The sequence below is a fragment of the Sander lucioperca genome, chromosome 16 (assembly GCF_008315115.2).
Source record: "Sander lucioperca isolate FBNREF2018 chromosome 16, SLUC_FBN_1.2, whole genome shotgun sequence".
Classification (NCBI taxonomy): domain Eukaryota; kingdom Metazoa; phylum Chordata; class Actinopteri; order Perciformes; family Percidae; genus Sander; species Sander lucioperca.
Genome location: NC_050188.1, coordinates 18,372,962 through 18,388,710, shown reverse-complemented (window position 1 = coordinate 18,388,710; position 15,749 = coordinate 18,372,962). Strand labels below are relative to the sequence as shown.

Genomic DNA, 15,749 nt, shown 5'->3' with positions numbered 1-15,749 from the left:
CCCTGGGGAATTATGCCAGTTTTAACTCGATTCCACACAAGCTGTATAGCTGTCGTTCACAAGAGAGAAAGTGCTGACGCAATCAATCAGTCCAAACAGGAGAAAACACTTAGAGGCACAGAGGAGATAAACCAGAGGTTAGACACTAAACTATGTAACTCACTAAAAGGCTCTTACTTGGGAGGCTTGAAACTGGGCTGTTTTGACATTTTAAGGTACATTATCTATGAAAGGACCATGCACAAGTGAAGCAAGGAATACAACTGTATTGTAAAGATGATGAGAAACATGATGAATTATAGCACAGTTTTGCACATGCTAGTCCCCCTGTGTAACTTCAACTACAAATTATTCATGCACAAATCTTGTACAGACTACATGCAATATCTGTGCAATATATATATATTTTTTTATGTATCGAATAATCTTTCAGTGTTCAACATCAACCTGAGCAGGCTAGGGAGCCAGTGATGCAGACCTTACGGCTTAGTGAGTCATTCTTTAATCAATACAGGATTCAAATTGAGACTTCAAATTACTTCCAATAACAACTTTGCCATCTGTAAAATCAACAAACAGGGAGGAACATGTTTGTTTCGATTGGAGTCCATTAAAGTTCTGTGTGAGTGATTGTGGTTAAAAGGTAAATTACACATCTTATGATACTCTCATAATGAGGGTAACAAATGCTATCATGGATAATGAATCGTGTTGTTATGTCTCGCCTTTCTCTCTTTGACTGTGGAGGCATTCCATCAGTGGCAATACTAAACTGTGGATTTAAATACCATGACGCCTGATCACATTAGCAATGAGAAACATGTTAAGATTAAAACATAAAAGACCTTAAAATTGATCCCTGAGGAACACCAAAGTGTATTTCGGACACCAGAAAGAGCTCTGAGGCAGGAGTAGAGCCATTTGAAGACACTGACAGAAGGAGCCAGAGTTATCTATGTAGTCTTATCTACAATAGATACTATTTTGATTTTAAAACATCTCTGTGGAAAAACACATTGTAGAAAAAAGCTAAAGGAACACAGGCCTTTTCATTAAGAAATGATGGGTTTGTGTATGAAATATGTTACAGATGAATTAAGTTTAGATGTAGGGCCAGAAATGTTTACTTCTAGTTTGCATTCAGTTTAATTCTTCAACACTGATGAACACGCCTGTCTCCATCATTACAAACTTTAGTTGTACACCATATAAATGCACATATAATAATAACTTTGTCAAGATCCCGTGATTTCCTAAATTTCCCCAAATGGGATAGAAATGTGTATGCATGTGGATGCAGCTCAGCACATAGAGGCTGTGACTAAAATCAAATTCACTCATTCACTACAGTAACACTCATAATAAAAAAAAAATGATATGATTCATCATCATTTTGCAACATCACTTATGGGTGTAGGTAGGATGTATATTTGCATATTTCATTCATTATCACATATACGGATACTGTCATTTCTTAACTTTAAAGTTGCTCAGGTGAAAATCTGAAGGTAAAATTAACATCAAATATTTAACATTTGGGTTAAACATTTAGTAGCCTATAACTGCTGACCAGTTAAAAATACATTTGTAGAAACCCTTTGTCTGAGTTCAGTCTGTATTTGTGCAGATATTCAGGAAGCTAACAGTTTGAAACAAAGATTATATTTTTTATGTAATTGATTATTGTAGGCATTTACTGTGTTAATGTTTCTACTTGTTCACCGACGGTAATATACCTTGAGTAGATTAGTACATTATTTATATACATTTTTTTGGATTTTGCACACTATTATATGAATATGTAGGAAAAATGACAGTAAAACAGAACATTTATTGTCTTTATTGAATGCAAGCAGCTTTCAGTTCACTTTCAATTCCACCAGTTTATTAAATGAAATCACAATCTGCAGACTGAAATATTGGCTTCTTTACATTGAGAATAAATGCTGTGTTTACTGAGTTAATTGGAAGTGGATCAATATTAGCAACAAACTCTCCAGCGTTGACGTCATCGAGGCCTGACGTCTCGGAAGTGGATGTGAAGTCATCATCATGAAGGATGTGATATGGCGGCCATACAGGTACTTAACGCAGAAGTAAGATCTTTTTGCCTTACAGTCAAGGTCACCGAAATATATATCTGTGGGAACAGGTTAAAGATTAGACAAAACAACGAGATAAAAAGGCAGTTTATCTTGACAAAGAATTATTTTTATTTTATTAATACAATTTTAAAAGTAAAAGTCGTCTGTTTTTTTCTTTTTTCGTCCTAGTACACGTTCCTCCACAGATGCCAAGTTTGTTTACTACTGTGGTCATGGAAACGCTCTGATTAGCTTTATATTTCCTTCTTGAGGACTGGCATTTTTTACTGCTGCCGGTGCTTAAGAGCGCACATTTGCTATGTTCACTTGGGCCATTGACATTTGCGTTGGCAAACTTACGTGGACTATGTTTCTGTAATCTTTTTAATAAATACTTAACCAGTCTGCCTGCTTTGTTGGGTCCTATCCCTGTTGCCTCATCCACCATTACAGACAATCAATATGTCAACAAATAACCATTTTGTACCCTTAATGTCCATCTCCATACAATTTTCTCCAGCGAGTTTGGTTGGCTTTCCTGATTTCTAGATGATGCTGTTGAACATGGTGCCGTCAGTCCACTGCCATTCATGATCCTGAAAGATGAAGCTTAATTTCAGAACATTTACCCTTTAACATGTGAAGGCACAGTAACAACATTTGATTGTTACTAGGGCTGGCTTGCTTTAAAGAATGAGCCGTGGTGGCGGCATTGCAACCTGCTGCAGCCAATTCAAAATACAGAACAGTGAAAGGCATTAGCCGCTGTGGACAAAGGTCACCATTTTTGTCGGCACATTTTACTTTTGAGCGAGCCAGGCTAGCAGTTTCCCTGTGTTTATAGTCTTTATGCTAAGCTAAGCAAATCACCTCCTGGCTCAAGCTTGGTACTCACAGTAGCCCACTGCACAGATACGATATCTTGTCATCTTGTCAACTCTCAACAAGAAAATTAATAAGCGTATTTCCAAAAATGTCAAACTAATCCTTTAAGATTGTGAAATTGTGTTTAAAACAAGTAAAACTAGAACTGCAATCCTTGAGGTCTGCGGTACGTCGCCGTTGCAAACGTAGCGGTCAACAGTTCATCTCCAGGCATATACAGATCACCCTTAAGAATGATCTACAATAAACAAACTTCTTAACCCCTCTGACCACAGGGGACAGCAGAGAGAAATGAGAGAGTGACCGAGAGGGTGGAGGGGGGGAGGCAGGTGTGGTGGTTGAAGGAGCAGGGGAGGTGGTCACGTTGTTGCAAATGGCGTCATAGGCACCGATTTATGTTTTCCTCCGTGGGTGCTTTGTGGGAAATTAAGAATCAATGACACCAACATAACCAATCACACTATGACAGACGCTCCACCAACTGCAATGTTTAATTGCACGGTATCGGCGCCTATGAATGGTGTTGATTTTGGATTGAAAAAGTGAGAGAAATAAGTTGCATTTGTCCACTGAAGGTTGTAGAAACTTTGTCAAGTGGGTTATGAAGTTTGTTTATTGTAAAAAACCAGGGGAGCACACAAAAGCAAAAACCAAAACCAAAACCGTAAACGGTAGGAGGGAAACATCAGTAAATACTGAGAAGTGTGAGCTGCAAGGTCTGTGGTACATTTCCATTGCAAATATATATTGAGTAAAAGGGCCAAAACACGTCTACGTTGATTATAGCGCCCCCTAATGGCCGATCTTCGCCAAATTTGGTACAGAGCCTTAGAGCGGCATGCCGAACGAGCACCACAAGTGTCGTGTTGATTGCATTTACTGTGGCAGAGATATTGCAATTGCAAATTTCCCATTTAAATAAATTGAGTTATTGGCCAAAACAAATAAACGTTACTCATAGCGCCCCCTAAAGGCCGATCTTCGCCAGATTTGGTACAGAGCATCGTAGTGCGATGTTGAACAATGATCTCAAGTTCTTTGCTGATAACATTTAATTTGGCCGAGATATGATATGATACGTGTGTGGTAGCTATCTAGGAAAATTTGTTTGGTCGTCAGATGCGCATACTTTAATGTAGCAAAATTTCTTGAGTAACTTTTGGTCATGTCCATCTGGAGATGCTACGTACCAGGTTTCGTGCTGATCCGTCGCACGGCCTAGGACGAGTTCGAAAAAGTTGGTTTTGCGCATTGCAATATTGCGAAAAAACTTTTGAGCGGAAATGGGCGTGGCCTATATCATGTGATTCAGCTTGATTCATTGAACATGTGGATGTAAGGATTTCTAATGTGCGATGTGTAATGTGGGAGTTAAAGGCAACAGAAACATTATAGCGCCACCTAGTGGTCCACATGTGTAATTTTTGGTAGGTGTGGTCCATGACCCATTGTCTATCTACCCTGTAAATTTAAAGTTGTTCACGTAAAGCCGCTTACACACTGCCTGCGTGAGACGCGCGTCTCAAGCCGCGCCTGAGACGCGTGCCTGCTAGAAATAGAACCGACCCCTATTTTTCACGCGAGACGTGAGCGTGTTGGAAGCATTTCCATGCAAAATAGAATAGGAAAATATGTTTATATGTCATTTAGACATGAATGCATATTAATAAATGACATCTTGATGTTTAAAAGTCTCTAGATTTGGACATCAATGTAGATATAAATGTAATAAAAAATTTCAGAGAAAAGATTTTCAAATATAGCACCTGTCATACAGAACGAAATATTCTGTAACATATTTTGCAGTCAATACTGCCGACGTTGTCTTATTTTAATCAAATCAGTAGGCTATATATTTATTTTAAGTTTAACAACTCTCTCCCCATACGTCGAACAAGCCTATATATAAAGGGTAGAATAGGCTACAATAACAACGTAGTGTGTGTTCTGAGTGACGGTCCAGCTACACAAAGTTGTTATAAACAGACAGCCCACTTACCCATTTTTCAGACTTTGAATGTGTCGGCGCTATGTCCCGAGATCAGCCCTCCCTGTACCTAGCAGCAGGAGCAGCGCCGCGTCACACAAGCTACTGGTGTGTAGGACACAGAAAAATCCACGCAGCGGCCACGCTTCTGAGACGCAACAGAAACGCCACGCTTGCGCGACGCATCCAGTGTGTAACCGGCCTTAGTGTAAGTAGTAAATTTGGACTTGGGTCCCATAGGCCACGCCCACTTTGACCCCTCAGTACCCCACTCTAGGGTTCGCCTCAGGAGTGGCCCTAAATGGTACCCAACAAATTTTGTAAAAATCGGATGAGCGGTTCTTGAGATATAAACTTTTTGTACTTGTAGCGCCCCCCAGTGACCAATTTTGGTAAAACATGTGGGGGACCTTCAGAGGGTCATGTCAAACAAGAATCTAAAGTTTGGCGTTGATGCCATTTATTTTGGCCGAGATATGGCAAAGTTGGTGTTTTCATAGTTAACTACACAAATTTGTTTGTGCGTAATATGCGCAATATTTTTATTAACTTTTTGTCTGGCCCATCTGGAGATGCTGCCTGCCAAATTTCGTGCAAATCGGTCGCACGGTCTAGGAAGTGATCGAAAAAGTGGATTTTTGATAAATCGTGATTTTTCACGTCTAAAGTCTAGGCAGAAATGGGCGTGGCCTATATCACGTGACTCAGTTAGATCCAGGGAACGCGTGGATATATGGTTTTTAAATGTCCGGTGTACAGTGTGGGAGTTATAGGATCAAACGCGGTTTTTTTCTGCTATAGTGCCACCTAGTGGTGGAAGTGGGTCGTTTTTTTGCGCCTGAGGTCCTTGCGGAGTTTCAGACCAGTCCTGAAAACAGCAACCCCCCACCATGTACGGTTTAGGCTGTAGTCGGAGTTTTAGGCGGAGAAGAATAATGAAGAAGATTAATCAGTAGAAAAACAATAGGGTTCTACAGCCCTGCTGTGCGAACGGCATAGCTTTGCTATTGCCCGTTCTTGCAGACTCGGGCTTGGACCCCTAAAAAACTTGGGATGAAGGTACTTGAATAAAACCTCAAACAATAAAAAAAACCCTTTGTGGTAATGGGGACAAAGGTCAGCTCTGACTTTGAATCCTGCAACTCTTTATTTTCCATACTCAGAGGATCTATACAGCAACAGCATCTATCTGTCTCTCTGTAAAATCACTCACCTCAACAGCATCAGTGCCCCCAGTCCAGATAGTCTGGATGTTTTTATTCAGTCTTCCAACCAAAGCTCTCAAGAAGTTCTTCTCTTCTTCACTTTTGATAGAGACCAGATTTGCCTGGTATAGATGGCAGACGTGCTATTGAAGGAGATCAAAAAGATTGAGGGAGGTAGGGAGGATGACCTGTTGCTCGGTATGAATCATGACATTAACAACAAATTGCTTTAGTGCATTGCCAGAAAATGTTGTTGTTACCTCTGCATAGGTCCAAGTCTGTGGATTTTTAAAAATTGAGTCCAACCAGAGGGCCATCTCTTAGATGCACAGAAGACAGTGTAAAAAATATTCAGTCTTGGGTTAAAAAAATACTTAACATGCTACACCTAAACATAACTCTGTCTAAAGGCAAGACACCACAGGCAAGCACATTGTTTCTTCATGCAATGGTCAATTTTAAGATTTTGGGCTAGTTTGCTTCCGTAACATGTCTTCTTTCAGACTAGTGGAAAGAAAATATCCAAAATACATTTAGGTTTTAATTATACTACACTTTGTATATTTGTGTCTGTAGATTTCTCCTACATTGACCAAAAGTTAGCATTACTTATTATTTTTTTACAGAGCAGTTGGTTCATGTGTTATTCATAGCCTGTTGTATACAACATTTTATTCCTAAAAACATGAAATGGATTTTTATGGCTGTTGGCAGTATTTTCTGATTTATGGAGTGATAAAAAGAGATGCACAAAAAATGGTACCCCATTTACCTGTAGTGTCTCTATGTAACCAGTGTACAGCTGTTGGTGGTGGGGGCTCTCTGTGTTCCATCAATGCTAATCTATGTAAATATCTTTCAAGTCATTCCTGCTTATGGATGAATCAACATAGAGTATGAACAGGCTGCTCAGCTGGAAGCAATATTACTGTGAAAATGGTAGGTTCCACAAATAATATATGGATATTTTTGTTAGCAGGGGCAGTTTATTTGTGAGCATTTGTTTCTTTGATTTCAAAAATACAAATGTGCACACATATAATTAAGTTTCCTGTGCCGTTCTCAAAATCCCTTTGCTATGGGAAACAACAACAAACTTTGAGCTACACAATGAAAATGGCAAGTTTTGAAGAAAATTTAAAACCTCACCCAAAAGCAACCAGCATTGTGGGTGACCTCAGCCACCCATCACACAGCGTCTTCAGCCTCGTGCCATGTGGGAGACGGTACCGGAGCATCCAAGCCTGTTCCACCTGACTGGCAAACAGCTTCATTTCCCAGGCAGTCAGGAAGCTCAACACCCTCACCTCTCTTCCTCCCCTCCCCTCTGCCCCCAAGAACTCTGGACTCTGAACTTTTTTCTCTCTCTATGTTTGTTTCACGCTCGCAGCTGCCTGTACAACTCTCGATTGTTGAAATGGTGCGCAAAGAGTAATATCTGCGTGTGTGAAATGATATAATTTGCTCGTGAGGATGTTTTATCGCAGTCGCGAGATATGACATAAACCTGACGCCATAGTAAACCCACTCATACTCCTTTCTGGGTATATCCGTGCAGTGTGTTGTATTTACTATTTTATTTTTACACAGATGGCATCTATAAGCAATAATCATTATTTGATGCTGACATCAAAGAGTGAATCCTGCAGTCTTACCTTTGTCGTGATGATCTGACAACGTTGCAGTTGTAGCAACAGGTAGCTGTTATTGAGGGAGAGGAAACGCACTCTTTATATACCTTCAGCTGCGGTGACTCGAAGCGTTTCATTCTCTGGCTGCAAAACACTGTTTAATTATTCCAATGAAGGTAATTAAATCCTTACTCAGGCTTTGAGCAGCCTTAAAGTCACCCTCCACTCAAAAATAAGTGTTTTGTTGCTCCAACGCTGGATGTTTGAGTTTCATAATGCAGAATGATGTTTGTGCAGACTATGACACTAGAAGGCTGTTTTCACATTCATCTGCTAAAAGTGGAAAGAGGGAGTAGATGCATTTTTAAGGATTTTAATGTTTTTTTGCGGGGGGAAAAAACATGTCAGATACACATTATTGTTGGGGATCTTTTAGGGTGGAGTATTTAATTTCCATATTTATTTATTTTTGCAAGCTGGTAGTCTAAGTCTGTGAAACACACCTGTGACATTTGTTTAATGTTGAGTTTCCCTTAAAGTCACAGAGAAAGAGGCAGTATCACTGGCCTCTCTCTTCCATTGACAGACAATTAATATGATATAATAATATGTTATTTATTATATATTATTATATATATTATAAATTAATATTATATATAAACTGATTCAAGCCCCAAATCAAAATTGTTAGACACTGAATATCATGGGTTTTCAAGGTGTAATGCACTGTGGATTGTTTAAAGAGGCATTCGAAACCATCAGAGAAACAGTGAGCATCTTCAGGCTTTAAAAGTACCTTAGTAGCATCTCTTACAGCAAAATCCACCAAAACAAGACAACTTTCATCTGTTTCTATCACAGGACACAATACTTGCTACATTTATGCAATGTAAGGTTGATGACTTACGTCAACGCCAAACTATAAATTAAATGTAAATCTTAGTTACTTTATCCTGTATCTACTTAAGTGTACTAACTTTTAGAAATACCAGGGGCAAAAATACATGTACTACAGCAATTCTTTGGAAGCAGTTCTTTTTGGTATATGATATATTATAATAATAATATTTTTGTCAAATAATCATTGTTGAATAAATGCAATCTGTTTTGATTGTTTGTTTAATTTGTTGTTGTCTTGCCTGACTTGAAAATCTGTCATTTTTGTTTTTTAATCCTTTTTATTTAGAATTTATTATTTTTACAAGAAGGAAGCAGCACATTATTATGTTACTTTCAAATACATATCTTGAAAAAAAGTCTATCTCTGGCCTTCATCACAGCCCGCGCTTACCCAACTTTAGTTTACCTCAAATGTCAACTGTGTAATGCTGCACATCAACAGCTTTTACACAAGATTTACATGAGGGGTTTAAGCTCAACCAACAGCATTATCATACCTGAGCATCCAGAGGGGTTTGTTCAAGGGACCCATGCAAACTATTACATTGTTAAAGGTGGAATGATCTTGGCTCCTTTCACACTTTTCTTGATGTGGGAAACGGCCTTAGTGCTGAACAGTCATATTTAGCCATTTTAACTTCACTTTATTGCAGCAATAACAAAGCTCATTGCCTGAATGGCTATATAAAATTAAAATCACTGTCATTGCTTCATACAGGACAGAAGTGAAACTGACCCATCGGATGATTTCTATATATGGCACAATGTGAAATATAAATGTACAAATAAGGCTATTCTTTGCATTGATCAGTCAATGTGCCTGTGCAAGGTGTTGATCCAGAGTAAAATATCTCACCAACTATTGGATAGATTCTCCTTAAAACAGAAAGGTCCTTTGAGGAATCTAAAACCCGGAAATGAGTTAGGATTTTTGAACTTTCGGTTCCCTCGTCTCGAAGTCAATGGGTTTTTTGAATGGGTTTTTGGTGAGATCCGTGAAATAAGGTCTATGGTTAGCACAAGCGTAAGATATTTTAACGTTTTGTTCTACGAAATAAAATACATCAGTCAGTATCCCACTCATGCATTTTGAAGCTTAAGTATGTGTCTTAAAAAAGGCAGTTGCTAACAGGTGGCTAACTGAGACTACAAATGTCATCACACTGAACACCCTAAATCACAACATCGCCATCTACCTTTCCTCCATCATCCACATCTCAATTCTGTCCTCCATGGAATAATATAAAAAAAATAAATTTGACTTACTCTGTGTTATGAGTGTCAATTGTGTGGAAGAGCTCCTTTAACTCGTCAGCTGTCAAGACTCCATCAGAGAAATAGGCTTTGAATTCATCAAAGGACAGCTTTCCATCATCTGGGGACAGAGCACACATGTAACTTGTCAGAACAGGGACAGGACAGCTCAGTCAGTCTTATATATGTCTATGGTCAGGACTGCAGCACCCTGTGAGATAAGGTGGCCATTTTCTAAAAGATTCCTTAAATAAATCAAAGACTTGTTAATTAAGAATTTAAGTCCAACTCTTGAGCATGTTCATCTAGCTGATGAACATGAAGGTGGCTTAAGATAACTCAGATAAGATGCAGCATGCTAGATACTGCAGGGGGCTGAAGCAGCAAAAGATGGCATCAACTGTATAGATCATATTGCCTTCACAGTGGAAAAATCGGTGATTAAACTTAACAAAATAACTTCAAAGTGAAACATTTTTCCTTCTTTGTATTACTATAATAAACAACACTGTAAAGGGTAATCACCTTTTGTTCCATTAGGTCAACTTGATGGTAATCTCAAACAGTAATTTTTATGCTTTGAGGCTCTGCAATTATGCTTAGAATAAAAAGGCCCAAGCTGTGTGAAATATTCATGTGGTAAAAATAAACAGAATTTCAAAATGAAGAGCCCTAAAACTGAATATCCTGCAGCAAAATGAAGATAATCATCCACAGACGACATCTTTTTTCCACACAGTTCTGGCTGCAGTAGTTTCTGTCTGTTTGTGTGACATGAGGTAGCTGATCTTTATGTTCACTGCTGAGCTGCTGCTCTGGAGGTAATGTTCAGTATGTCTGAAATGTCACTATGTGAGCAAGAGAGATGCACATAAATCAAGCGCACAGTGACTCACTCATTGAGCTCGGAAATAATCTTGGAACAGACCTGACATATAAGTGCTGTTGTTCGCACAGCTCTGAAAACAAACATGTGGGATGACTTCTTATCTTGCTGCATGACAAGACCTCAAGTCACTCACAGCGAGGGACAGACATTTAATGAAGCAAGTCATGTGATTAAGAGTTGTGATGAAAATCTTTTTTGATGTCAGGGTATCTGTCAAATTGTCAGATGAAACCTGATTTCAATTTGTTCCTTAACTAAAAACACTCAACGGTGGTTTGACCGTCTGATATCCCAGCAATGAACGTAGCCTCTATGAATATCAAACATGATGTGTGAAAGTGTGTGTCAGCAGGGTTATATATTTCACGACACATGTTAACTTGATACAGATAGATGAAGATACTGTTAGTGTGCAGTCAAACAAACAATCTGTAATATATGCATTTTGCAAAAGTTACAAAATTAAAATCAGCACATTGTTGATTGTTACCCTCCTCCTGTGTAAAAATGAAAGGAGAAAACAATAGAGCATTTTGAATTTTGAATTTCAGTTTTCATTATATAAAAACCTTCATCAGAACGTACTTAATGTCCAAAGCACAAACTTGTTTTACAGTCGTTGGTCGAGATTAAGTGACCCATAGGGGCATCTTGTCTTGGATAACATTTCTTACTGTGGTCTATGCTTTTATTTGCATTTTAGGGCCATTAATGAAAAAACCAAAAACATATTTAAATAAAGTATATACTCAATATCCCTCCCAAAAAATGGAAGAAAATGCATTAGGTAATAAAAAGAAAAATAGTTAAACATTTTAACCAAGAAATACTATAATCCAGCACCTAACCTCTCATGAAACTGCAAATTTACTTTTTCACTTTTTTTTTTTTTTTTTAACGTGACACTTTAAATGTCACGAAGATGCTGGTAGGTTGATTTTGTCACTGTTTTCGGTCTTTATGCTAATTTAAGCTAACCAGCTGCTGGCGAAAGCTACTATACACAAGTTGTATCGATCTATATTTCCCAAAATGTCAAACTATTCCTTTAAGTGATTCATAAAGGCATCTTGTGTCCTCCTTTTAACAAAGAAAAATAAAATGTATCTACACTTTAATTTGTAATTCAGGATTACTTTTTTTATTATTTATTTAAATAATGTGTATATATATATATATATATATATATATATATATATATATATATATATATATATATATATATATATATATATATATAGGCCTACTATATGAAGTAAAATGCTTTTAGAACAGAAACGTATGTGAGTGATCTTGCAAGATTTATTGCAAGTATATTTAAAAAGGCTACTGTAATTCAAAGAAGTTTCATTTTATTTTCTGACTACACACAAATGCAGAACCGTCTATCAGACTGACTTGACTGAATAAATCAGACTCAGTAAATCAAAATGCTGTGTACCATGCAAGATTTCCTGGATTCAGACTCCTGCTGTCCATGGTAAACAGCACCATAAACAATGTACTGTATGTGTGTATGTTCATACTGCATGTTCTGATAGTGCTTCACAAGATAGTGGAGGTGAAACAATACATTTGCGGTGAACCTCCACCTATACACCCCTAAAGAGTGGACTGCTTACTGTTATAAAAATGTCAAAAGTGTTGACGTTTTTCTTGCACTAAACCTCAGTGGGCATGGTCATTTTCCTGTTTCCATGGAAACTGAAAGAGTATCAGCAGAGAGCATGATCAGAATTTCATTGAGAAAGTAGGTTTTCGCACAATGCTGAGGCAATGCCAAAGTGTGTGTGTTTGTGTGTGTGTGTGTGTGTGTGTGTGTGTGTGTGTGTGTGAGAGTCTGGAAAGAGCTTTTGGTGCAATATTTACCGTTTTTATCAGCTCTCCGTAAAATCTGTAACAAGAAAAAGAAAAAAGAGGGATGTCAAAAAGGTTTAACATCATCTAAGTTAAAATAACTTTGCATGTGTATGTGTGTGTGTGTGTGTGTGTGTGTGTGTGTGTATCATCGATCACACTCTTAAAAGCAGTGCGTCATTAAATTATTGATAGTGCTGTCCCAGAGTCCAGAGGAGATGAAAGGCAGAGTGGCAATGTCCACATCAGCTTGTAAAGGCTCAAACCACCTTGAAATAGCACTGCCCACTTTCTCTTCTTGTTGAGTTTGTGCTTTGAGTCTATTAGACATTATCACTATAGGCTACATCTGACAGCATACCAATGAATGGGCAATATATACATTTTAAAATACCATTCTTCCATATTTGGATTTTCCTAGCTTCGGGGACTTCCGCTCTTTGCAACACAGGGGTAAAAATACTCAAAAAACATCCACCCACCTTCTCTTGGCAGTCTGACTTATATAATTCAGTCTAATTTTCCTGCTAATCAGTCTTTTTTTGCCTGTCCCCAACCTATAAACTCATATCTGTCTCAGTTCTACCTTTTACTCATCTCTTGTCCATATCAAATTTCTAAAATCAATCAATTAAATAAAATACAACTTTATGGGCAATTGTATGCAGCAGCAGCATCCTTGCCATTCAGGTCAACAAATACATACACAAATAAATAAGGGGGAAAAAATGCACAAAGTACAAGACAATCAATCATCGCTTCTTCATGCCCTCATTCCATATTGATAATCTATCAATAAAGAGAGTTTTCAGGCAAAAATGCCAGACATTTGATAGTTTCTGCTTCTCAAATGGGAAATTTGCTTAGTTTGTCTCAAATTATAGTAAATTTAATATTTCAGGCTTTTGGGCTGCTGGTCCGACAAAACAAGGCAATTTATGACATCAACTTGGCTTCAAGATAACATAGGCCTAATAGGAATGTTTCATGATTTCTGATGTTTTATAGACCAAACAATGAATCTGCATAATCAATAATGGAATTAGTCACAGCCCTACTTTTATCTGATCCCCAACTCTTCGACTGGACAGCTGCTCTCTCTGTTCTTATTGACTCATGTGTATGACATTCATGCATATTGAAAATCATTTAGAAATGTAAACTGATTAGACTTGGTCAGCTCACAGTAACTCAGGCTGATTATTCTTCTCATCTCATCCTAATTAATCTTTTACATCTAATGAGTAAAACTAATTCATTTAACCAAGAATAGAAGTCTGACAGATTTTTTCCTTTCTATTCTCTGGTAATAAAGTGGAAATCTGGCACCACAGCAGCATCAAAAACACATGGAGACACAACATATCTAACCTGTTCCAGGATGAAACAACTGTTAGGCAGCTTTTGTGTTTTAATGACACACAGCCAACTGAGGCGAAAGCTATAGAAGATGTCAAGAAACAATAGAAGCAGCACTCTAAAGACCAACTCGCCTCTGAAGACAAGCAGTGGTTTGATTCCTTGCCAGAAGATAGAGCACCTGTTCAACATCAGTGAGACATTGGACCTTATACTGCTTTCCACCTTTAGTAACTATTGGTTCCCATGTGTGCATCCTTCTCTGTTTCTCATAAACACTGAAGGCAGCCAGGTTTGTAGTTAAAACATCACAAACGAATGAAAGAGTGGAGTAATGAGGAGGCGTTAGGTGGTGGGTACCAAGGCAGAATGCAGTGCCGTGAATCTGGGGAGGGAAAGCTCTTGAGATTGAAGCAATTGAGGAAGATCATTAGCTGTACTGATATGCATATAAGATGTGATTTGATATTTAAATCATCATCGACAAGTGTTGAGAATACTTATAGTGTATTTAGACAATGTAATAATGCAACTTTTTAGAATGAAAAAGTTCTGAACATCAATAATATGTTTTGCTAATTGAGCTAGATTTGGCTTAGCAAGGTCAGCATGAATAACACCCTGACTTGTATTAAACCAAATAGACTTTTAACAATTCATTAACTTGGTATTTGGTTTTGAACACTGACATAAAAATGGATGGCCAGCCTTTGAAATCCTGACACAATGAATCTAAATTAAAGGTCAGGCTTGTCAAATGAATACATTCTATAAAACATTAAACCCCTCTGTACCCTGCATGCATTAGGGGGATCCATAATAACTTAGGTGATAAAAAAACCCCGTCCAACAGATAATTAAAACTTAGATTTCATCAATAAAAATGTTTTTATCTGGGAAGCATGATTTTGTTTTCCTTGATTTTTTTTTCTGCTATAGGCTTTAGATAGTTACCTAGGTAGTTTGAAAATTATAATATAGTCATACATTATGCTTAAGTGTTTTGCATTATTAGCCTAGTGATTAGTGAAGATGAAATATATTTTGTACTATAAATAAGGATTAAAAAAATGTTTTACTTACATCTATGAAAATCGACATTCCCCTTTTTAGTTCCATTTGAGCTGTGGGATCCTCAGACATAGACTGAACCTCCTCTGAACAATCCATCATTCAAAATGTAGCTTCAGTTATACCTACTGTGCAAAAGAATGTGTCTGCTTGAACCTCTTATCTGATCAAAGCCAATGGTCAAAAAGAGCGACGGTTTAACGCGGTCAAGGCAGCTGGAATAAAATGCACGCACAACTTCCGGATTAAAGTTTCACAATTTAACCATTCATTATTATTTCGTACGATACCACAACAAAAAGTAGCTTGATTTTGTTTTTCTGCCCTCCTTTCTTTCCACATGTTTTCCGCTAAAACATGATCTCATTTGTTTTGTGGATGATTTTGAGGCTATTCTTTTCATTGCTACTACACAAACCGAGACTTTTCCTAAATCTAAATGTTTTTTATTTTGAAAGCAAATCACTGAACTTCCTGCCGTGTACTGGCTTTCTCCGTCAGTCTTGACGGCGCCTCAGTCAGTGGTCCAAACCTGCATCCCCGCTCACTCCGGTCACTCAAATGACTCAAATGTATTTCCTTCTGTTTTATATTGTTGTGCATAGGCTAATAAACGACCACTGTCAG

The 15,749-nt window shown here is 37.8% G+C and overlaps 1 protein-coding gene and 1 long non-coding RNA gene across 2 annotated transcripts in view; both read right to left on the bottom strand.

Annotated features, from left to right (window-relative positions):
• The window catches only part of necab1 (N-terminal EF-hand calcium binding protein 1), a 41,483-nt gene extending 26,125 nt beyond the window's left edge, over positions 1-15,358 (bottom strand). Inside the window, exons 1-3 of the mRNA XM_035993452.1 lie at positions 15,135-15,358; positions 12,705-12,729; positions 9,959-10,067 (exon numbers count right to left, since the gene is read on the bottom strand). Coding sequence (XP_035849345.1) covers positions 9,959-10,067; positions 12,705-12,729; positions 15,135-15,224 — 224 coding nt within the window. The 5' untranslated portion in view covers positions 15,225-15,358. The remainder of the gene's footprint in view (positions 1-9,958; positions 10,068-12,704; positions 12,730-15,134) is intronic.
• Positions 2,627-7,493, bottom strand: LOC116047451. The gene is made up of 3 exons (XR_004104385.2): positions 7,311-7,493; positions 6,170-6,304; positions 2,627-2,680 (listed from the first exon to the last, which is right to left on the bottom strand). It is a non-coding gene; the product is annotated as an uncharacterized LOC116047451 (long non-coding RNA).
• Positions 15,359-15,749: the final 391 nt, after the last annotated feature.